This window comes from Arachis hypogaea, chromosome 8 (genome assembly GCF_003086295.3).
Source record: "Arachis hypogaea cultivar Tifrunner chromosome 8, arahy.Tifrunner.gnm2.J5K5, whole genome shotgun sequence".
NCBI lineage: Eukaryota > Viridiplantae > Streptophyta > Magnoliopsida > Fabales > Fabaceae > Arachis > Arachis hypogaea.
Window position 1 is genome coordinate 36,657,336 of NC_092043.1, and position 23,421 is coordinate 36,680,756.

The window sequence follows — 23,421 nt, forward strand, 5'->3', positions numbered from 1 at the left end:
GTAGAACATCACCGCTTATAAAGGCATAGGCTCCCTAAACATATTGCGTGTCCTCCTCCATCAGATGGGTTCTATTATGGTTTTGGTCAACTCTCATTTCTTCTTTTTCTTCATATTTTTTCATCGTCTAGATTAATATTTCTATCTCTATTGACTCAAAGTTTGGAGGTTTTGGGTCAGGTGGATCCACTCTAGTGATAGGTACTTCTTGGGAGAAGTTTGGACTAACTGGGTTTTGAGAAACCTAATTTTCTTAGAATATATTCACTTGATTCTCGAAGTATGTGTGGTCACATTCATAAAATATTCTGGAGTGGATTATGTCTGGCTAACTTGGGATGAAGGATGCTTTGTATAGACAGGTTAGTGATACTGGTTAGACTGAATAGTTTGGACATCTTATTGATTTTGGGTGGACATGTAGGTTTTGGCAGATGAGAGGCCTTTGGGGGCAACATTCATTGGGCTTCCATTAGCAACAGGAGTTTCTAAGATTAACAGACTAGATGGGCTATCTTGTTTTTTTCGGGTCGCTAGCAGAAATGGGCTTGGGAGTGATTGACAAGGTCTTGTTGTTGGCTCTTCTTTTGCTGTGTGGAAAAATTATTCGTCTTTTTCTGTAGGTGTGGCATTGGAAATAGAAGCTTCTATAATTTTATCACCCTGCTGCACATTAGATTCTCCATTCACCAACACTGTAAATTTCGAAGAAATTTTTCCCTCCACAAATATATTTTTGTTTCCTTTTTCACCTTCACCACTACTTGTACCTTCACCTCCTCCCCTTGCAGGTTTCTTTCCACGTGTTGTCCTTTGTACCAGCCACATAGACCATAATTATCCTCATTTTCTTGTAAGACCTCTTTACCCTTGTGATTTTTTGGAATCTCTTTATTGCTCCCTTCCTCCTCATTTTCAGTTGACTGAGACTTTTGCTTCTGTTCAACCTTCTTCCTCCTCAATTTCAGGCATTCTGATTTCTCATGGCCAATTCTTTTACAGTGAAAACAAACCTAATGAATTTTTTTGTATTCCATATTGTAAGTAACCCTGTTAATTTGGTATTGGGAGATCAGGAGTTTCTCCATCTCCACCTCTACACATAGCTGCGCAAATCTGTCCCTTGCTACCTGAGCAGTGTTCACATCCACTTTCAGAGTTCTTCACACAACATTTTCTATCTTTTCCAGAATTCTTCTATTGTAATACTCAATAGCTAAACTAGAGAGGTAGATCCAAGCCGCAATTTTTTCAATGGAAGTAAGAAAGTGATTGAATTCTGGTTGCCATAACCGGATAATTAAATAGTGGTAAAACATTTTCCATGGCCCCTAAGTAATAGCAAAATCTAGGTCCTCAGAGTTATAAAAATGCACTAGAAAAAATCATTGCCTAAATTAATCACATCCAAGCTTCCTTGTTTTTTTTCACATTGCTTCTAAAATCTGCGTTTAAAAACAGGCAATGAGATTTCTCTTTCCAACAGTTTCACTATCAAAGAGTCCCACCAACGGCTCCTGAGTTTTCTCTGCATGTCTTCTCCTATAATCAAGTTGTATATACCTTCCTTTGTTTTCTCAACTCGGACCTCACTCTCTTCATCCTCCGAGTCTGACTCTGTTACCTTGTTTTTAGCTTTCTTGTCCTCATCATCAATCCTCTTAGTAGCGCTACCGTTCCTCACAATGGTCGCAAAGGATGGGGCTCCTCCCGGTGCACCAAAACCATGCCGCTGGCCGTCTGTAACTGGTTGCGGGCTGCATTCGACCACATCCACACCTTCTTTCGTCTTTTCTGCCTCCATCCATTCCTCCATTCTGAAAACATTGGCCATGCCCCTTAAGTATTCATCTCCTTTCCCTGACTTTCTCTCACCTTCTTTCCTAATCTATGGAGAATCTCGCCTTCCTTCCACATTCTCTCCCTTGGGTCATGCTGACGGGGGGTCCCTCCTCGGACGAAGCCACCACACATGGCCTCCCCTTTAATTTATGCAATTCCTAGACCTGTTCCTCATCAAGTCCATTTCCTTTCCTTGATAGTCATGCCAACAGAGTGGGCGGGCTGGGGTAATTCCTTAAAAAAAAGACGTTTATTTTTTATTTTCTAATATTAAAAACTTAAAAATTTATTTATCAACCCCGAATCGAATTATTATATACCATAATTGAAACATAAAGCATTATTTGTATCAGATTTGATTTGAATTAAATCAAATCCACAAATTCCGCAATAAATCATCATATAATTATTTTGATTGGGTTGATCATATATAGAGACATTAGATAAGTGACCTACTCTTTTTCACTCTTTTGAACTAACATATATATATTGAACCGAAAACATTTACAGGGAATCAACGAAACCATGAAACAAGAAGTTCAAATGCATAAAAAGAAGGTGAAGATGTATTTGTCTTCTAATGACAATAATATCTTACAAAAGTTATGTTAATAGATTCAATTCAACATTTAAGTATATCTTGTCATTTTGAACATGAAATTGATGAAATATTAGCCCAAATTCACAATGATTTTACCAACAATAACGACCTTGTTACAAAAGAATGCGATCTTCACTTTGTTGCATTACTTTTCCGTTTATTTCGACAAAAGGGATATTACATTTCATCAGGTATGTCTAAATCTCATTTTTCTATCTTATTTATAATTACATTACCTTAAAAAAATCGTACTAATTGTTAATTATGGATTCACACTAGTTTGTATATATGTGAATTACATAGATATTTTCAACAAATTCAAGAATAGAAGGGGAGAATTCGATGAAATAACTGATGTTCAAGGAATGTGGAGCTTGTATGAAGCTGCACAATTAAGAGTTCATGGAGAAGATATATTAGAGGAAGCACATGAATTCACATACAATAGACTTAAGTCTATCACCAATCAATTGAGTCCATCTCTTGGTGACCAAATCAATCAAAGTTTAGGACAACCTTTTCACAAGACAATTCCAAGAATGAAGGCAAGGTCATATATATCTTTCTATGAAAAAGATCCTTCATGTGACAAGGTTGATCTTCTAAACTTTGCAAAATTGGATTTCAATATGGTGCAAAAATTGTATAAAAAAGAAATTGGTAGCAACACCAAGTAAGTACTATACTTCTACTCAAGTTCTCCTAGCTAATTACTATACTTCTACTCAAGTTATCCTAGCTAATTTTTTTGTAATTAGATTATTTTCATATCAAAAATGTTAAAATTAACGAAATATTTTTTTTTCAAAAATATGTGGTGAAAGATTTAATTAGATTTTTAATTATAAATATTTCAATTTGCAAAAAAATAAGAAAGATCTAATTACAAAATTAAAAGTAGCATATGGACTTAATTGAAAGGGAAAAAAAATATAAAGACTTAATTAAAATTTTGGTAAAATTATAAGGACCAATGTAGTAATTAAACCTAAAAATAACTCCCATAATTAATCATCATGACATAAGCTTTAACTAGTTGTATTACAGGTGGTGGAGAGAATCAGATTTTGCAACAAAGGTTCCTTATGCAAGAGACAGGATAGTTGAAGTATTCTTTTGGCCTTTTGCTATGAACTCTGAGCCTAAATATAGCACTGCAAGACAAATAATAACCAAATTGGTTTTATGTATCTCTCTTGTGGATGATACTTATGATGTTTATGGCACGGTTGAAGAACTTGAACTCTTCACCAGAGCAATCCAAAGGTTTGATCTTAGAATAAGAATTCACCAAAGTTTATATTATGCTATTTCAATAAAGAATAAAAAGAAAAAAAATAATATCTTTATCAATCCCATCATTATATTTAGTTTTTTTTTCTTAATTTTTAGACCTTTTATGTTTTTATTTTTATTTTTCAGATGGGATATTCGTTACATTGAATCTCTTCCAGAGTGCTTTAAAGTCGTTTTCAATGCAATTGTGGAATGTTTGATGGAAATAGACGTTTTCATGAATGATGTGAATGGAGACTCAAGCTTAGTATTGCAACATGTTAAACAAGCCGTATGCTAATTTCATTAACACACTTATTATTTAGTTTATTAATGAGCACTTTAATTAATTAAATAACTTTATTATATATACTTGCAGTTTTCTAATTTTGTACAAGGTTACATGGTTGAAGCAAAATGGTGCCATGAAGGCTATATTCCAACATATGATGAGTACAAGATTAACGGGGTTCTCACTTCAGCAAACCCATTGTTTACAACAGTGTTCACTGCCTTCGGAGAATTTGCAACCAAAGAAATATTTGGTTGGATTTCTGATATTCCGCTCATCTTAAAAACCACATCACTTGTTGGCAGACTACTAAATGATTTGGCCTCACACAAGGTAGAGATTTTTCTAATTTTTTTAATTAATTTGATATTACATAAAATTCAATTTTGATGCTATATTAATGTAATAATTATGTTATGTGTATATATTAAAATCAGCTACTAATATAAAATATATATTAAAATATAAATACACACTAAAAATAAATTAAATAATATATTTACACATAAATATATATATTATTGACTGATTTCAGTGTATAAATAATATTTTTATTAATATAAAATAATTTTACATATACATTCAATTACATAGTATATATTATATTCATAAAAATAATTATTTTTTATATTAATTTATAATTATAAAAAATATAATTAAAAAATTATATAAAATATTTTACACTAGTGCATCTTAATTAGATTCACATATATAAGTTTTTAATCGCTTTAATCTAATTTAATAAATTTTGGTAATAATGGCATGCATAATTTAACTTTCGCTTTTTAAATTTGATCAACATGTGTAGTTTGAACAACAAAGGGAACATGTTGCTTCTGCGGTAGAAAGTTGCATGAAGCAATATGACTTTTCAGAAGAGGAGGCCTATGAATTTATTAAAAAGGATATCAATGATTCTTGGAAGGATATGAATGAAGAGTATCTCAAGTTAACTGAGAAAATCCCAAGACCCATCCTTGATTGCATTGTTAATTTGGCACGCATATGTGAGTTTCTATATGCAAACTTTGAAGATAAATACACCAACTGTGAACTTCTGAACGATCACATCATGGCACTGCTTTTGGACCCCATCATCGTGTAGCAGTTTCCTCAAGAAATAAATATTCTAAATAAATAACTAACAAATTATATTATAATATAATTAAGAAACTGAGACTAAATTTTTTTTGTCTCATTCTCATGATATTGCGTCCATTGTCAATTTGTCACTACAACAATTCAAATAAATATAATATATGGTCAGTTTGAAATTATTTACTATCACTTTAACTAATTAAATAACTTCCTATTATATATACTTGCAGTTTTCTAATTAAATAATTGGTTCTATTTCAGCTTTTGATTTTCTTTTTTTTTTATGGTTAAAATTGATTGATGAATCGAATGACTTGAAAAAAAAGTTTAAAACTACAAATTGAAATTTATTTAAATATTTTTTAATTTGTAAAAAGAATAATTTATCATAGTTTAGTGGTTTGATTTAATTAACTAATTTATAAGATTAAAAATAATTAACATTAATCAAGATAATACAATTAAATTCCTCCATTCAAAATTCAACAACTCATAAAGGATATACAATTCTCTAATAATTGAGGAATGGCTAGAGAATTCACTCACTTTTTAACAAGACAAAATAAAAAGAAATCTTGTTTGATACATAGCTGTCCACTTGGCCACACATTTTTCACATACATCTGAAAATGGGCATCCAGCTAGGGACATTAACTCATCTCCCTTTGCATGAGTGAACCATATTCTATATATAGTTATTGGTTCTTAACTCCTTACTATCGTTCATTACCCAGTACTATACATGTCTCTTTCAGCTTCGGTTCCAGTGATGCCTTCGACTCAACATGGCCCTTCTAACTCAAAGCGCCGCCCTGTAAATTTTGCTCCTAGAATTTGGCATGATACTTTCCTGAAATATGCTGATTCTGAATCTTTGGTATGTTATTTAATTTTGTATATGCATATACATATAATCATATATGATCAAATATGAGTATTGATATATCTATATTATTGTTACATGACTTAACACTTCTACTAGTTAGTTAGTGTAGTGGGCTTATGTGTATAGGGTTGGTTACAAAACTTATTAGTGACTTAGTTACCTTGTACAAGAGAGAAAAATCAGTTAGCAGTAGAGTAATTAGTGACTATATATATTAATAATATTCTTTTGTATGGTCAGTTTTTGCATTCCCATTTTCAAGTAGAATGGTGATTGAGATGTGAATAAGAAATATACTCTCCCTTCTCTGAGTTTCGTGAAGTCGCTCTTTCACCTTCCAGAACTCACCACTTTCACATGGTGCGGTGAGCGTGGATAGAAGGGTTGAGAAACTTTGAAAGAAACTTGAATGCAACTTCGATTTCGTCTCCCTGCTGATTCAATTAACCTGCATGCAGTTTCAATTCCTTCTTCTTGCAAATTCAATTTCATCTTCTTCTCCTTCTTTCTTTCCTCTTTGATTTCATCTTCTTCTCAGTTTCTTCTTCTTCTTTGTTTCTTCTTCTTCTTCCTTCTCCCTTAAACTCACAAAATAGAGACTGATGAGAGCTACTTTGTTCTACACAAAACTAGTCCAGACAAATAGTGATCCGATCAGCGAGTTCTAGGGCGAAATTCTACAAATCCATCAGTTCTTGAAATTTTCTTTAAAATTAAATCCAGAGCAAGAAATTGAAGAAATGGCGTCAGATAACAATCCACCGTTCTCCTCTGTAGACATCCAGGCTCTTGCAAGTTTGGTTAACCAGATCAATCTTATGCAATTGAATGCAACAAGAACGCAATCAAATCCTGCATTGGATCCAGTGAGTCCCTATTTTTTGCATCCCGGAGAAAATTCAGGTTCTTCTTTACTTTCGACTCCTTTAGTAGGAAACAATTACCAAATTTGGGAGAAAGCTATGTGGAGAGCACTTACATCAAAGAATAAACTAGGATTTATAGATGGATCAATTAAAAAACCTAAAAGAGGAACTACGTTGTTTATTTTAAGCATGGGAACGATCTAACACATGTGATTTCTTTGATTAATCAATCTTTAAGCCCCGAGATAGCTAAGAGTGTAGTGTGGATAAATTCTGCTGAGGAATTGTGGAAAGAATTAAAGCATAAGTACTGTTACAGAGACATATATAGAATTGCAGAACTAGAAGATCTATTTGCTACAAGATAAGGAGAGTTAACAATTACTACTTACTATACAAAATTGAAAGAGATTGCGTCCGATTCCGATCTGTTCAAGATGTTCTGAAAACTGCACCTGTGAATTGAATATATTGAGAGGTTATAAGGAAGAATCAAGTGTTGTAAGACTCTTGCGTGGATTGAATGATCAATATTCTATTATACAACCTCAAATCATACTGATGAAACCATTGCCCAAGGTAGACGCAGTTTTTTCTGATTTGCTTCAGCAAGAAAGGCAGTTTAATTAACATGAATGAAATGGTTGAAGGGAAGGCATTAATAACCAATGTAAGAACTGATGGTGGAATTATTAGAGGAAGGGGTAGAGGCAAAGGAGGTAGGGGAGGCCATGGCAGTTATCACAAGACTAGAAGAGGTTCAAAATAGTGCAGTTATTGTGGCAAAAATGGCCATCTAATATACACATGCTATAAAAAGCATGGATTCCCTCCTCATTTCAAGAATGGTGGTGCCTCTATCAACAATTTGGTTGCTGAAGAAAGTGATGATAATAGTAATCAATCTCAAGAAGCATTCGGCAATTCTGAGCTTGGCTTTACTTTAGAGCAAAAGGAAGCATTATTAGCTCTCTTGAATCAGCAAGATGCACAACCAAAGCATAGCATAAATCAAATTGTTGCCACCACACTTCCGTCAAACTAAGGTATCTCTTACATAATGTCAATGTCCATTTTCAGTCCAAAATCCTGGGTCATTGACTCAGGTGCTACAAATCATGTTACCTATTCAAAGTCATTTTTTCAGTGTCTATATCAAATAAAACCTGTTCTTATTAATATGCCTGATGGTACCAGTACAATAACCCAATATGCAGGAACTATAGTATTCTCGGACCAGTTTAAATTGTTTCATGTGTTTTTCATTCCAATATTTAAATTTAATCTAATATCTGTGTCTAAATTGACTGCTGATTCGAAATTAAAACTTACATTTGATGAATTTGGTTGTGAAATTCAGGAAAAGATTACCATAAAGACAATTGGTGTAGCTGCACAGAGGAGAGGCTTGTATGCTTTTGAAAATCTCACACCTGTTCAAGCTGCATTTTCATCTGTTCTTCCATCTATATCTGCACTGGCTATTCAGCCTGCACAATCCGCATCTTCATTCGTTCTTTCATCTACATCTGCACTGGCTGTTCAGCCTGCACAATTAGATAACTCTGAGCTCTGGCAACTCAGATTAGGACACATACCTCATGATAGAAATTGTTGTAATGAAAAAAGAATACAATGACTTGAATTTTTCTACTTGTAATAATCCTTGTGACTCATGTCACTATGCAAAACAAAAAAGATTACCATATGCAACTAGAGTTTCAAAGAGTGAAAATAAATTTGACATTGTCCATATGGACATTTGGGGACCTATAAATACAGCTTCAATTTCTGGTTTCAAGTATTTTTTAACTGTGGTTGTCAACAAAAGTAGATTTACATGGCTATATTTTATAAAATCAAAAGGAAAAGCCGCTGATTTGGTCAAAAATTATGTTAAAATGGTTGAAACTCAGTTTGGCATGATAATTAAAAAGGTTAGAACAGATAATAGAAATGAATTTAAGCTGCCAAATTTCTATACATCTAAGGGTATAATACATCAAACTACCTGTGTTGAGACTCCTCAACAAAATAGCATAATAGAGAGGAAACATCAACACATTTTAGAAATTATAAGAGCATTGATATTTCACTCAAACATGCCTAAAAAGTTCTGGAACTTTACAGTAGGACATTCAGTGCATCTAATAAATAGAATTTCTAGTACTCTACTGCATAACCAGTCACCCTACTACATTTTGAAATAAAAATTACCTGATATATCATACCTCAAGGTGTTTGGATGTCTCGGATATGCATCAACATTAACAGCACATAAAACAAAACTAGATCAAAGAGCTCTCAAGTGTGTATACTTATGGGTCAAAGATGGAGTTAAAGGACACATTCTTTACAATGTTCAACAGGCACGTTCTTTTCGGTTGTTTTGAAGAAATTGATTTTATTTTTAAAATATATTATTCGTTCTTTAAATTTATTAGATTACTTTTTTTAATTTTAATATTGACGTGATCTTATTTATATCATGTAACACCCTCACTATCAGAAGTCACGCTTCCGGCTGCGCTACTCTGATAGCAAGAAGTATTACGACTATTTTACATACTAAATACTAAAATAGGAGCCTGTGACTCACCACTGTATCGCTGATTTATTTGAAGACCGGAATCAACACTTTATCTTAAGAAAAATACAATACAAACAGGCATAGATTCATATACAAGACTCCTTACATAATTAACTCATAATATAGCATACATATAAAACATACAATTCCTATCCCTCTTACAAACTTGTAATAACAAAAACAAGAGAAGAAAATAATCTAATTAATACAACATATAAACTAAACGCAGTATAACTCTTCTTAATGCTTCTTCATCCAGTTCCTGAAAAGGTAAAGCTGTAGGGGGGTGAGAACGTAACCACACGGTCTCACCACGGAGTTTCAAAGTTGTCATAAGAAGATATTTAATAGGAAAACTGTTTTCAAGCTCAGTGATTATCATTGCCTTATGAATCTTTTAAAAAAACCCATAGGTAATCGTTCAAAACCTTTTCAAAGAAACAATGTTTATTCTTTCAGAAATCTGAAACCTTTCCTTTCTTACAAGAAAATCTCAATCAAAAACCAACCACGCAATCAAACAACACAATCATTAATTCAGCACCAAAGTTCAATCTCAAATGTAGCACGCCAGGACAAACACAGGCAAGGCAGACAAGGAAAACACAAGTAGGCAGCAGTTACAGTAGATAGTTCAAGTAGCAGTTACGAACAGTTTAGCAATTAGGCAAACCAAAACAAGTTCAAACTCAAGCAAAGCATACAAATGCATATGATGCATGCCTGTCCTATGGTTGATGAGGCTCATTTGTCGGTTATCCAGCCAACCCAACAAGTCTGAATTGTACTTAGACTGTCTCCCGACGTGCATCCCCATCCCCAAGAGTCTATGCATAGCTTTTTCTCAAATAATCAATATTGCTCAATGGGGGTAACATTCCCGGAAATTTATATAGTATCCGGTCACCCACTTACGTCGTAGGGTCAACAGAGTATCGAGTTTTCAACCTGGTACACATGGTGGCAAGCCACGACACTTAATGCAGGGAACCTCGTATCTCAGATATTTCAAATTCATAAGCCATGTGAATAATTCAAAGTTCACATCTCATCATTCTTAACATCATAATCATTCATCAATCCAAATCTCATTTCCAAGTTCATTTCAAAGCCCTATTTCAAAGAAAATCCTCATCATCCTCTTTTTCATTCTGTTTGTTAACAATCTCAATTCCAAAACAAAATTCTTTCTTTGATATACAAATCAATCTTAAAACGTATAATGCTTAAAAACAAATCTTTTTAATTAATTACTTTAAATAAAACTTTCAATTTTATAAAATTTCGGCAGCATCTCCTCTAAAACTCGGACACTGCCACCCTTTTCGGGTCCCATCCAAACATTTCTCAAACCTTTTCTCAACCATTTTCAAATCTCAAACATTTTCCAGAATTGAACCAGTACCAATGTCAAATTATTTTCAAATCAACCAATTCTAACAATAAAACTCTTTTTAAAATCGAATCAGCTCAAATATTAAATCATTCATAAAATCAAACCAACTCACAATCAAACCGTTCCCAGAATCAACTTATTTTCATATCTCAAATTATTTGCAAATCGTTTCATTTTTATACTAAGTAAACTCTAAAACCAAGAAAATCCACCTTTCTTAATAATCAAGTAAATGACATTCCAAACCGGTTTTTATCCACAACCACACACCACTCACGCAATCAGGCACCCAATAATTCAGTCCAACAAACCATCACATCCATAAGACAAATATAATCACAAAAATAAATCTCTTTGCATCAATATCTATTTATCACAACTCTGTAATATAAGATAGATTTTAAGAAAACCCTACCTCAGTTAGCTGAGTCCACGTAACTTATCGTGATAATTCTCTTTTCTTTCAATTCATGGCGACAGCGACAACAATGACCCCCACGGAAACAACAAAAGCCTCGACGCCTCTTATAACAACCGTGTCAATGCGAATTGCAATGACAGTGACTGAAACAGTTTCAAGAAACTGGAGACAAGGACATATATCAAAAATTGAATCAAAACAAGCATATGACAATAATAATTATAAGGGTTCTAGATGGAAAACTCACTGCAACTACAGAAAAACAGAGCGGTGGAGCCGCAAGAAGCAGAAATCAAACCAGGAAATCCGTTCTGGCAGCGGTAGCATTAATCTGAGTGATTAAGGCAGCAAAGAGTATTATTCTGAGTGATTAAAGTAGCAGAGATACGAACAGTAATCAGAACAATTAAACAGAATAGAAGCAGAACAGGTTTCAAGAAAAGCAAGAGACAGGGTTACCGGTGAATCTGGCCCGGTTCGGCAACAGCGTAGGTAAAGCTTCTCTTTGGCGGTGAGATGCGGCGGTGGCAACCCTGGCGACAGCCAGGCATGGCGGTGGCTGAAGCTTCATCGACAGTGACTTGGCAGTGGTCTGAATGGCGACGTCAAGGCTTGAACGGCGGCGACTGGGCGACACTGGCTCCGACGGCGCGCAGCAACATGGGTGCATTGACGGCGAGCCCAGTAGCTTCGGTGACGGCGGAGAAAAGGCGGCGACGACACTGGGCGTGACCCTCCTCTCACCGCGTCTCTCTCTCCTCAGCTTCAATGGTGACGACGGCGGCTCTAAGGCAGACCAGCAGCGACGGCGACGGCTCGGGCTGGACGGACGGACAGCAGCGGCGACGTGCTTCCTGGCGAGGACGACGACTGCGACAGAGACCCGCGAGGACGACGACGAATGCGAGGCAGTGGCGGCTTCTCCTCTGCATGCGTCTCTGCTCCCGACGGCGTAGCCTAGCCGCTCCAGCGCCCTTCCACAGGCGCACTCTCACCACCAGATCTCCCTCTCTTCCTCCCCTTTCCTTCCTTTTTCTTTTTCAGATCTCCCTTTCTTTTTTTTTTTTTTTTTTGAAGCTGATAAGGTTAGGGTTTTGGGGAAATGGTAAGACGGGGGGGTAAAGGTTAGAATTAGGGTAGTTTAGGAAATTTTAATAAAATTAAGGGTATAAAGTATTAATTAAAAATCTAATTTAATCTAATAAAATTATTTTAAAAATATTATTTGATTATTAATTTATTAATTGACTTTTAATTGAATATTTTAATTTAAAATTAAAAATAATATAACTAATTTTTTTTTGTTTTATAAAATTAAAGTATAAAATTCTTATTCTTTTGCGACTGTAAAGCTATATAACTTAAATATAGAAAATTATTCAATAATTATAAAATTAAGTAAAATTTTTAATTTAATTGTCAAAACTTAATTTAATTATTTTTAATAAAATAATTTTTAAAAATAAAGTCTTTAATGAATAAATAAATTGAAATTAACTTATAATATTTTTTTGAAAATTATGGATCTTACATATCATATTTTAGTGTTGGTGTTAACATATCATTTATCCTTTAAATTTGTCAAATAAGTATTTTTTTTCATTATTTTAAAATTAACGTAGTCTTATTTATATGATATTTTGTTGAGAGTAAAATTGCTATAGAAAACCTTTAAAATACTAAATTATAAAAGCACACAATAAAGATATATGTATATATTATCATAAAAAGGTATAGTTCAAGAAATAACCACAAAAAAATGTTATTCTAATTTAAAAAGAGTATATCTATAAACCCAAATGCATGTTAGTGATTTACAAAATATTAATTTTTTTTAAATATTATGGATATTCATGTTTGTCTTCTTCTTTTTTAAGTGATAAGTTAAAATATGATTCTGAATCTGAAGAGGCCTTTATTTTCCTAAAAATAGTGAAAGGATAGAAGAAATGAATATGCTTATTTTTTTGTTTTTAAATATCAAATTATAAGAATATTAATAAGAAAATTAGGAGAATATAAAAATTGTGTACCTGAAAAAAATTCTTTGTAATTTATCATATATTTTTTTTGTCAATAACTTCTTGCATCTTAAAAAACTATCAGATTTTGTTTACCATAAAAATAACCATATAAAGGTTTATTCAATTAAATTGATTACTTATTATGGAGAAAAATTCAAGTAAAACACGTAGAATTGTGATATTTTGTTTTGCATTGAACTTTCTTAAAGGACAAAAGGAATGACATGTTTATCATTGACAAAATATAAATTAAATGATATTACATCTTTTTTGTTAGGAATTTTTTTTAATAACAATTACTTGCAATAATATTATTTTGTATCGAAATGAGTTAGTTGTGTTCTTCTAAGTTCATGGCTGAAAAAAAAAGTTAAAGTTTTAACATAATTGGTATATAGGACGAAATAGACGAAAATATTTATTATGTAATAAAAGTTTATTGCATTACTTTTTATTCTTTTAATCCAATATTTCTCTTTTTACCATCTTTCATAATTAAGTTTTGTCTGCTTTAACTGTACCTCTCTAACCAATAGAATAAATTTTGATTGGATGAACCTGAGTCAATTTCACGTTTGATCAATAACACTAAAACAAAAATATATATTATCAATTAGTTATCATAATATTAGTTGAGGAATTGAATTAGTAGTAACAATGGTGTCTCGACGTACACCTATATTTAAAAAAAATACAAATTTTATATGTTATATACTTTTTTAAAAAAATAAAAAATTAGCGCTTAGCAATAAAATAAAGCGTGTTAATTAAGTTGGTTAATTTTGTTAATATTCTACATTAAGAATATTTAATATGCAGACAAAATAACTTATATCGATGTGTTTACATATTTAAAGCATATAAAGATATTAATCAAGAGATCTATTACTTGGACCAGTTCCGTTACCATGTATTTTTGTACTTATATTTTTAAAGAGTAATATAGAAAATAAGTATAAGTTAAACTAATAAGAGAAGAATTAGTTATCATAATATTAGTTAATTTTGATTGCGTGCGTGAAACAAAATATCGGTAACTTTAATTATTTTAGAATTAATAAAAAATTAGTGCTTAGCAATAAAATAAAGCGTGTTAATTAAGTTGGTTAACTTTTTTAATATTTTATGTTAAGAAGATTTAATGTGCAAACAAAATAACTTATATCGATATGTTTACATATTTAAAACATATAAAGATACTAATCAGGAGATCTATTATTTGGACCAGTTCTGTTACCTATATTTCTGTATCTATATTTTTAAAGAGCAATATAAAAAATATGCATAAATTAAACTCATAAGAGAATAATTAGTTATCATAATATTAATTAACTTTGATTGCATGAAACAAAATATCGGTAACTTTAATTATTTTAGAATTAATCTATATTTCTTTATTATAATACAAATAGTTTTTTCTATGCTTCTATTATAATTTTTTTATAGTGTTTTTTTTCAAAGGTTTGAATCTCGTCGATTCATGTTTGAGATATTTTAATTTATTTTTTTAATTTGTTATCATAAATTAAAGATATAATGATTATTTCATCAATTGAGACAATTAAGAATATAAAATATGTTTAAAAAATAATTTATTTATTATACATTAATGCTTTTTTTGTGTTTACGTTGATAATAAAAGAAACGGGCCTACACATACAAGTCTACAAGCAAACAAGTTGGCCCAGCCCAAACAGAAATCACGCGCATGAAGAGAGATAACATGGCGCGTCAAAATCACGCGCTCAACATTCGAACGGTTACGTATGGCAGACTCTTCCACTTCTTCCACTTCTTCCATTTCTCAAGGCGCTTTCAAAACAACGAAACCCTCCCATTTTCGAGCGAAAATCAAGGTTCAAAATATAGAAATCGTAGTTCGAAAACTGCATCAAAACACCATCAAACTCTCTGTGAAGAATCTGAAGAAAAAACAAACCAAGAATACTCAACGTAAGTCCATTAAAATACTGTATATTTTACTTTTCTTCTACGTCGTTCTTCTAGGGTTTACTATTACTCTTGCTTCTTTGTTACACTGTTCTAAGTTATACGTCGTTCTTCTAAGTTCTACGTCATTCTACGTTGTTATTCTAAGTTCTCCTGCTATTTTTGTTGATTTTTGGGGGTTTATTCCGTAGATTCGGGGGTGTAAACTGCTTAACCTTGTAATGTGGCTTGATATTGAAGCATGGTTGAGTGATATCTGACTGATATCTATATGGATGTATCTGAATAATATCTATGGGTGTATCTCACTGTAATCAATGGGTGTATCTTGTTGATATCTTTGGGTGTATCTGACTCATATATATGGGTGTATCTTACTGTTATCAATGGGTGTATCTTGTTGATATCTTTGGGTGTATCTGAATCATATATATGGGTGTATCTTACTGTTATCAATGGGTGTATCTTATTGTTATTAATGGGTGTATCTGAGTCATATATATATGGGTGTATATTACTGATATCTTTGGGTGTATTTTTAGTTTCAGAGAAAATGGCAGCAAGAAACCAAACTAAAGACCTTAAATGTGCCACACATCTCCTGAATGATAAGTTCAGAAACATGACTGAGGAGAAGCAGGCGATTGTGAGGGATCTTGGATTCGGTGAGTTGATGCACATCCCACCACTGAGGGTGGATCACCAACTCTTAAGGGAGCTGGCAAACAACTTCAAACTTGGGGAGAACAGACTAAAGACAGGATATGGTTCTTTCCAAATAACCCCAAAAAAATAGGTGATGCGCTTGGCATCAATGCAACAGGTAATTAGCTCAAAATTATAGGTGTATATTAAGTTGTTGCTTGGGTGTATATTAACCTGATGCTTGGGTGTATTTGAACCGACTTGGATGCTTTCTTGTCTTCCTTTTTGTAGGAGATCTATTTCCTGAGAAAGTTGACTATAAGAAACTTTCTGATGATGACAAAATAATTTATAGAAGATTCCAGGGTAAGACCCTCAAAAGTCTTACCGATGAAATGATGGAAATCGGCGTTGGCAACGAAGAGGAACACCTGATGTTCAAGAGGATATTCATCCTCTACATACAGATGGCGTTCCTTTTGCCAACGACGATAAACAAAATATCGCTCGTGCACCTGGCCCCAATTTTTAAGATGGACGGCATATCGGAGAGAAACTGGGGGGGCATGTTTTGACCTTCATGGTCAAGGGCATCACAGACTATCAAGAGAAGAAGAAGAAGGCAATCAATGGCTGCCTCTTCGCCTTGATGATCATCTACTTTCATCTTTCAAAAAACAAAGTCAAGAACAGTGCTGAAAGACCACAAAAGCCATGGATTGCCAACTGGACTAAGGAGCAGTTGGTGGAAAGAATGAATGCAGAAAGAGAGGAAATTTTGGTGAGTAATCATAATAAGTTGGTGTATTTTATTTACCCGAATGGTGCTAACTAAAATATCTCATGTTTCAGGGGATTGTGAAGATGGCAGAGACAAGAGAAAAAATGAGAAAAAAAGAAAAAAAAGAAAAAAAACAAGAAATAAAAAAACAAAAAAAGGAAGGCGAGCCCAACATCGTCTTCGGAGACAGAAACTACTGACAGTGACACTTCTACCTCTGAGTCTGAGGCTCAAGAAGACTCAGAGGATTCGGGAAGAAAACACCCCGGCAAAAAGGGGAAAAAATAAGTACCATACTTGGGTGTAATTTCTTTTTCGGTTTGGGTGTATTTTATTTGTCCACGTTGCGTGTATGTATCTTATTAAGCAGGGTGTGTTTCGTTTGCTGCGTTGGGTGTATATTATATATTTAGTTGGATGTATCTCGTGAATCCATTTGGGTGTATTTTTAGTATGTTCTCAATGACAATTGTTTGCCTTCCAGAATGGACTCAAGAAAAAGAAAGCAGAGGCAAGACGAGTCAGATTCTGATACAGAATCTGAATCTGAGCCAAGTGATGAGTAATGTCCTGAAATTAATACTCCTTTCTTTTTGGCTTCGTTATAAAGATTTCATGTATTAACTGAAGTCTCTATTATTCACTTATAGGAGCGAAGAATCATCGCCTGCGGAGAAGGAGAAGAAAAAGAAAGAAACAAAAACAACTCCAAAAAAGTAAGCAATTCTTTGGATAAAAATCTGTGATAAAATTAATTTTTTATTTCTGATTGGTACTGTTTTTTTTCCACCCAGAACACAACAAAAAAAGAAAAAAGTTGTTGTGGAGGATTCACCTCCTGAAGAAGATCAATACTTTGACGGGTACAGTACCTCGTAAGCTATACTACGGTCTATCATCGTAATTATTTTTGTTAACGTCTTATTTTATCAATGTAGTGAGAGATATGAAATATCAAGTGACGAACTCGATGAATGGCTAAGGGAAAACGTTGATAAATCTGCTGCAGAGGGGTATGTCTTGCTGGACTGTGTATTTGAGATTTTGGTGTCTTTTGTTTGCTAATAATTGTATCTTGTTTCGCAGGGAGAACCAAGCTGACCTGCAATCGACAGAAGGTCGCTATGTGTCCTCTGAAACGTAAGAAGCTTTATTATTTAATAAAATCTTGTTATCATGATTTGGATGTATTCTGTGAAACAATTTGGGTGTATTTTATTGATCAAGTTGGGTGTATCTTGTTTACTAAGTTGGATGTATATTTCGTTTGAATAACATGAAATCTGTTTAGACTACCGGCTGTGAACTTGGGAAGTGATGATCCTTCCTCTCAAGGATGCACAGAACAGAGTAGTGTAAACCAGCCGTCTCAGAGCATGTAATTTCTCTTTCAAATAACCGTTACTTTTGTTCTTCTAATAACTTCTACTTCTAATTCTGTATATATTTTTTTTAGAAAAAAAAGCCCTTATTATTTTATTCAAGAAAAAAAAGGCAGCAAAAAAAAGCAAAAACTGCAAGTATGTAAGTTCTCAAAAAACAAAGCCCGTCTTCTTTTTGAATTGTTCGGGTGTATTTTTTGATCTTCTTTGGGTGTATTTTAGGTTGACTCCAACTGATTCGAATATGATGGTTGTTAGGGAACAAACGCCGTCGGAAGCGCTTGCAATGTGAGTTTTCCAAGAATATTTCAACCTTATAACCTTATTATTTTTAAATACGTTGTTAACCTTTCATTTTTATTCTTGTTTAGAGTCCCGATCCAGTTTTTTGTGCCGGCATCCCAACAAACAACCACTGACGCAGATTTCGAACCAACCCCTATGCTACAGATTGAAGGGGCTAGAGAAACGTAAGAAAATAGTATTGGGTGTATACTTATTTAGGGTTTGGGTGTATATTTGCTAACAGTTTGGGTGTATATTCTTCCTGATTAATTTTGTGTAACTGTGCAGCACTCCTGAAACCCCCAAACAACTTCGAGAAACAACACCCAAGCTTCCCCCAGCTCCAACAAAAATGTAAGTTCATTAGACTAAAATCAATATTTGCTTATCATCCGTATATTCTTATTCTTACTCTTATTCTTATACATAATGACACAGTCATCCAGACGAAGAGGATGCTGCTGCCCTGTTGATGATGGCACGGACAGTAAGCTATGTTTCTAAAACAGATCCGGGGATGCCATCATTCAGCCTCGGATTGACAGATTCAAGCCAGGAGGGGGCGTCAACGCAGAAGACAGAAAGGGAAAAATCTCCAGAAACTGCAACTATGCTAGAACAATTAGACAGTTTGGTCCAAAAATTAGCAAGCAGTGCGGCAAAGGGAAAAGACGAAAGTCCACAAATTCAGAGGGAGACTGGGGGAGAAAGTTCTGCAAAGTTTGAAACTCCTGGGGGAATAAATCAAATTCCGGATGATATGAAACAAAAGTGCTACATCTGGGGGACGAGACTGAAGGAAGATGCAAAAGGCGATACTGACGAGTATGAGGAGATATGCACTCTGATTGGCCAAGGAGAATACATTTTGATGAGAACGCACCTTGCATCCCTCCAGGCAAAAAGTGATATAGAATCTCATGTAATTTTAGACTAACATTAATGTTTTTACACCAAAGTCAACTGCAATGTTTATTAATTTAAAATTGATTTCTGGATTGTATCTACCATCTGCCTCATCCTAAACCAGAAAAATGAAAAGAGGTTTCAGGCACAAATATACTGTCTCCCCCCCGATATTGTGGTAAGTGTTACTTCTATGAACTTTGGGTGTATTTTATGCATTGATTTGGGTGTATTTTTTAACTTAGATTGGGTGTAAGTTGTGTATTTTCATGTTTTCATTTCTTGTATTGCAATTCTTGCAGAGCATGGCACTTTCGGATCACCCAAGGGGGGAATTCATATCCCCGAAAACGAAAAAAGAATTCAGGGTGGAAGCCTACCCGAGTTTCATTCACTTCATAGATAGAAAAAAATTAAGTTCGCATCCATATGTAAGTTTTTGTTTCGTAAATTTGTTAGTACGCTTATTTACTTATATGCCAAATAAAATAACAGACTGTTAAAATGTGGCAATCCTTCATATTTTTGCTCTTGTTTGCCACTCGGGACATTGGTGGTTATGGCTGATAAATACAAGAAAGCGGAAATGTCAAATACTTGACCCGCTACACAAAAAAGCTCCAAGCGATGAGAGAAAGGACATTAATAAATTCACTGTAAGTTGCCTCTGTCTTCTTTACTTTAATAGATAGGTCTATTTTGAAGGTTGAGTTGGGTGTATATTCCATATTCAGTTGGGTGTATCTTGTCCATTCATTCGGGTGTATTACTAATTTGTTTTGGTATTTAAGGGATATGTATTTTCAAGATTGATAACATATGCCGGCGGAAAACCTCTCGAGAAAGGCGAGAAGGAGAAGGAAATTAAAGCATCATATGTTAAAATTTTAGGCCAAAAAACAAGGTATAGATTTGTGACTCTGAACCTTAAACTTTCCTAAATGAGATTTGTAATTTATTTTCTTCGTTTTCAGCTATGACTGCGCTATCTATGTAATGAAGTGGCTTGAGTTAATTGAGCCGGAAAACATTAAAAAGGGGAAGTATGAATGGGATAATTGGACACAGGTAACTGTCTTTAGAACTATATAACTCTGTATTACTTTACTGAATTAATATTTCTGTTTAAACATAACATACTTTTTAATTGTAGGAGCAGGTGGACCACTATAGAGTGGAGTATGCTTCCCGGATACTATTCAGTGAGATGAATAAACAGAGAGATCGGGCAATTAGAGAGAGTAGTGCTATAAGGCTGTCGAAGCCATCCTCTGTATTATTGAGTCCGTTTTGTCAGATTAATTCTGCTGATATAGAAACTGGGTAATCCAACTGCTGGGTAGTTTGTAAATTGAACAAATGATGTAAATATTTGCCATTTATCAACAACTTCTATTCGATGTATATTTTTTTCGATAGTTAAAATATATGTGATGGTAAACTGCCTGTGATGTATTCAATAGTTGTATTACAGGTGGTAAAATATGAAGAAAAAATAAAGGCATATATAAACGTAAATTATAAACTGTTACACCCAATACAAGTCTAATAATACACCCGAGGTTGAATAAAATATACACCCAACTGTCTGTGCTGTATTGAAAATGAATGAATTACATGTACTAAAATATGAAGAAAAACATCAACTGAAATATACGCCCATAACCTGTGAATTTTTACAGCTTTTGTTCTATATGTATCTATATATGTGTTTATATGTAAATTGTCAATTAACAAAAATACACCCAAAAGAAACAGAGCTTTTACACCCATACTCCCATAACTATACACCCAAAGAGTTATCCCCTGCTGCTGGTACCCTGAACTGATAATTTATAACTTGTCCCTGATATTGGCTGCAATTTGAATGCGCCGCTGATGCAGCATCAAACAGGTTTATCTGAATATAACACTCCCGCATTAGCTAAACTATTAACTAGAAAAATAAACTCAATCGCCACAAATTTAAAGAACATTACATTTACCTCGCTTAAAACTTTCGTCTTCTTCTTCTTTGTGGCATTTGCAATCTGTTTCTCGAGCTTTGAACCTAGCCTGTTTTTTGGACGTCCTCTTGTTCGAATCCTTGGCGGGCTTTGAAGCTCGTTAATGGATTCCAAGTTGGCGTCTTCGTGGGATAAAGAAGATGTCCCATTCCTTTTGGCTTTTAATGCTTCCATCTTGGCCATGACGTTATCGTACGTACGGTGCAGAATTGCAGTCAGCTCCTCCGATTCGGAGGCAAATTCGCAAATATTTTGCGAACGAAAAACCAATTGGTCGAACCTCTTGCTTCTTGGCTCCATTAGTGGCTCGTCGTGGCTGCTCTTGATGTGTGTGTGTTGCCTCTTTACCTTCTTGCTCCATCGTTCCAGTATGTATCTAGGGGACACTTGGCTTACTTGTTCGAAGCTTAACACGCTTAGTGCGTGACGGCACAGTATCCCTCTCGACTCGAATAATAAGCATTGGCATTTTACCTCGGCTGCAACTGAGTCGTAGGTAACCGCGAACTTGTCGAATATTGAGCTGGAAACTTGTTCTCCGACTTCGTATACTGAATAGCCTAGAGCGGAATTCTTTAATCTGGTGATGCAATTTGCCTTTCCTCTGAATTGGGCTTGGACTTCCCTAAACTTTGCGTGAGTGTACGCATCTTGAAACTGAGCTTCGATGGAGGATTTGGTTGCACACGGTATGACCGTATGAAAATCTGCAGCATCTGATTCTCTCTCTGCTTGCTCCCTGCTTCCGAGGCAATTATCGTACTGTTTGACGAACTGAATGAGCGAGCTGTTCCGGGTGATGTACTTGTTAAAAAATGAATGCATGGTCTCGCTCCTTTGTGTGCTTCTCATCCCTGCCCAGAAGTGGTGGTCTAGATAGATAGGAACCCATATGTGACGGTCTTCGTACAGATCTGCATAATACACCCAAACACACACTGTAAAATACACCCAAGAGATCGTACAATTTACACCTCTGCTGCAGATTTTAAAAACACATTACCTGAAAGCCACTTGTTGTCCGCAAGACCAAAATTCACCAGAAAATCGTTCCAATTCCTATCGAATGAGTCTTTGCTATGAGAGTTCCAAACAACATGGCTCATTTGTTGTTCGATATCGGCATGTCCCTTGTACCCGTTTAATTTGCTTGGAATCTTCTTCATGATGTGCCAAATACACCAGCGGTGAACTGTTGTTGGCATACAGGCCTCTAAAGCCCTTTTCATTGATGCGCACTGATCGGTGAGAAACCCTTTCGGAGCGTTTCCTCCCATGCAACGAAACCAGTATTGAAATAACCATTTGAATGAATCAATTTCTTCGTTCTTCATCAAAGAGCATCCGAGAAGTGTTGACTGACCGTGGTGATTCACCCCGACAAAAGAACCACAGACCAAATTATACCTGAAACGAATTACCATGGTCCAGAATGCAAAATCATTAGGTACACCCTAACAAATGCTTCGAATACACCCAATGACACAGCCAATATACACCTCTGCTGCGGATTCGTAAAAATAAATTAATTTAGCATCATAAACAGGGACAGTTTGTTACCTGTTTGTATTGTAAGTGGTGTCGAATGAAATGACGTCTCCGAAATACTCAAAGGCGGCTCTGCTTCTTGCGTCGGCCCAAAAAGCCAGCTTAATCGATTGATCCTCCTCGAGTTCGAGCTCAAAAAAGAAATTCGGATTCTTCTCTTTCATTCTTAAGAAATATTTCCCGAATTCCTTTGCATCTTCTTGTTCGGAAACATTCCGCACTTCCCTGGTAATGTAATTCCTCATGTCCTTTTTGATAAAATTTAACTCGCGGTGACCCCCGGCAGCCGCAACAAATGATTGGTAGGTTTTGCTTGGTCTGATACCGGCCTCGTCGTTATTCTCTATCGTACGACGAATGGACATGCTTAGTTCCCTGTGCTGTTTGAGCATCTCTGCTTTGCTTGGACAGCAGGGGTGTGAATGATCCAGCACAACCTTTGAAATGATCCAAGAACCGACATCCTTCAATGTGTGTATATAAATTCTTGCAGGACAGTTTAAACCGGCTGTCGGATTGGTCTTCTCGGTTGGAGATATTTTAGATTTCCATTTTCCCTCTCTGCTACATGTAATCAGTTGATTCTTAATCTCGTTTCCCTTCCTATTTGTGCACCGAACTCTTGTA

General features: G+C 34.6%; 2 protein-coding genes and 1 long non-coding RNA gene across 11 annotated transcripts; 2 read left to right on the forward strand and 1 right to left on the reverse strand.

Moving 5' to 3' along the window:
- Nucleotides 1-921: 921 nt before the first annotated feature.
- LOC112705330 (probable sesquiterpene synthase) lies at nt 922-5,214 on the forward strand. 2 transcript variants are annotated; one of them, XM_072201257.1, is made up of 7 exons: nt 922-2,069; nt 2,353-2,634; nt 2,747-3,116; nt 3,491-3,709; nt 3,866-4,010; nt 4,098-4,343; nt 4,819-5,214. In XM_072201257.1, exons 2-7 carry the CDS (start codon nt 2,448-2,450, stop codon nt 5,113-5,115), a joined length of 1,464 nt encoding a protein of 487 aa, XP_072057358.1. In that variant the 5' UTR covers nt 922-2,069; nt 2,353-2,447; the 3' UTR covers nt 5,116-5,214. The 2 variants fall into 2 exon arrangements, with proteins under 2 accessions (XP_072057358.1, XP_072057357.1); XM_072201256.1 differs by having other exon boundaries at nt 922-2,634.
- A 331-nt stretch (nt 5,215-5,545) lies between these two features.
- On the reverse strand, nt 5,546-12,405 carry LOC112707279 (uncharacterized). 7 transcript variants are annotated; one of them, XR_011864815.1, is made up of 7 exons: nt 11,727-12,403; nt 11,515-11,598; nt 11,262-11,429; nt 8,232-8,407; nt 7,408-7,985; nt 7,253-7,315; nt 5,546-5,958 (listed from the first exon to the last, which is right to left on the reverse strand). It is a non-coding gene; the product is annotated as an uncharacterized lncRNA (long non-coding RNA). The 7 variants fall into 7 exon arrangements; XR_011864814.1 differs by lacking the exon at nt 5,546-5,958 and adding an exon at nt 6,030-6,846; XR_011864818.1 differs by lacking the exon at nt 5,546-5,958 and adding an exon at nt 6,185-6,846 and having other exon boundaries at nt 7,408-7,463.
- Nucleotides 5,836-8,637, forward strand: LOC112707278 (uncharacterized). 2 transcript variants are annotated; one of them, XM_025758955.3, is made up of 2 exons: nt 5,836-5,985; nt 8,221-8,637. In XM_025758955.3, exons 1-2 carry the CDS (start codon nt 5,851-5,853, stop codon nt 8,497-8,499), a joined length of 414 nt encoding a protein of 137 aa, XP_025614740.1. In that variant the 5' UTR covers nt 5,836-5,850; the 3' UTR covers nt 8,500-8,637. The 2 variants fall into 2 exon arrangements, 1 of the variants encoding a protein (XP_025614740.1); XR_003156019.2 differs by having other exon boundaries at nt 5,868-7,906.
- Nucleotides 12,406-23,421: the final 11,016 nt, after the last annotated feature.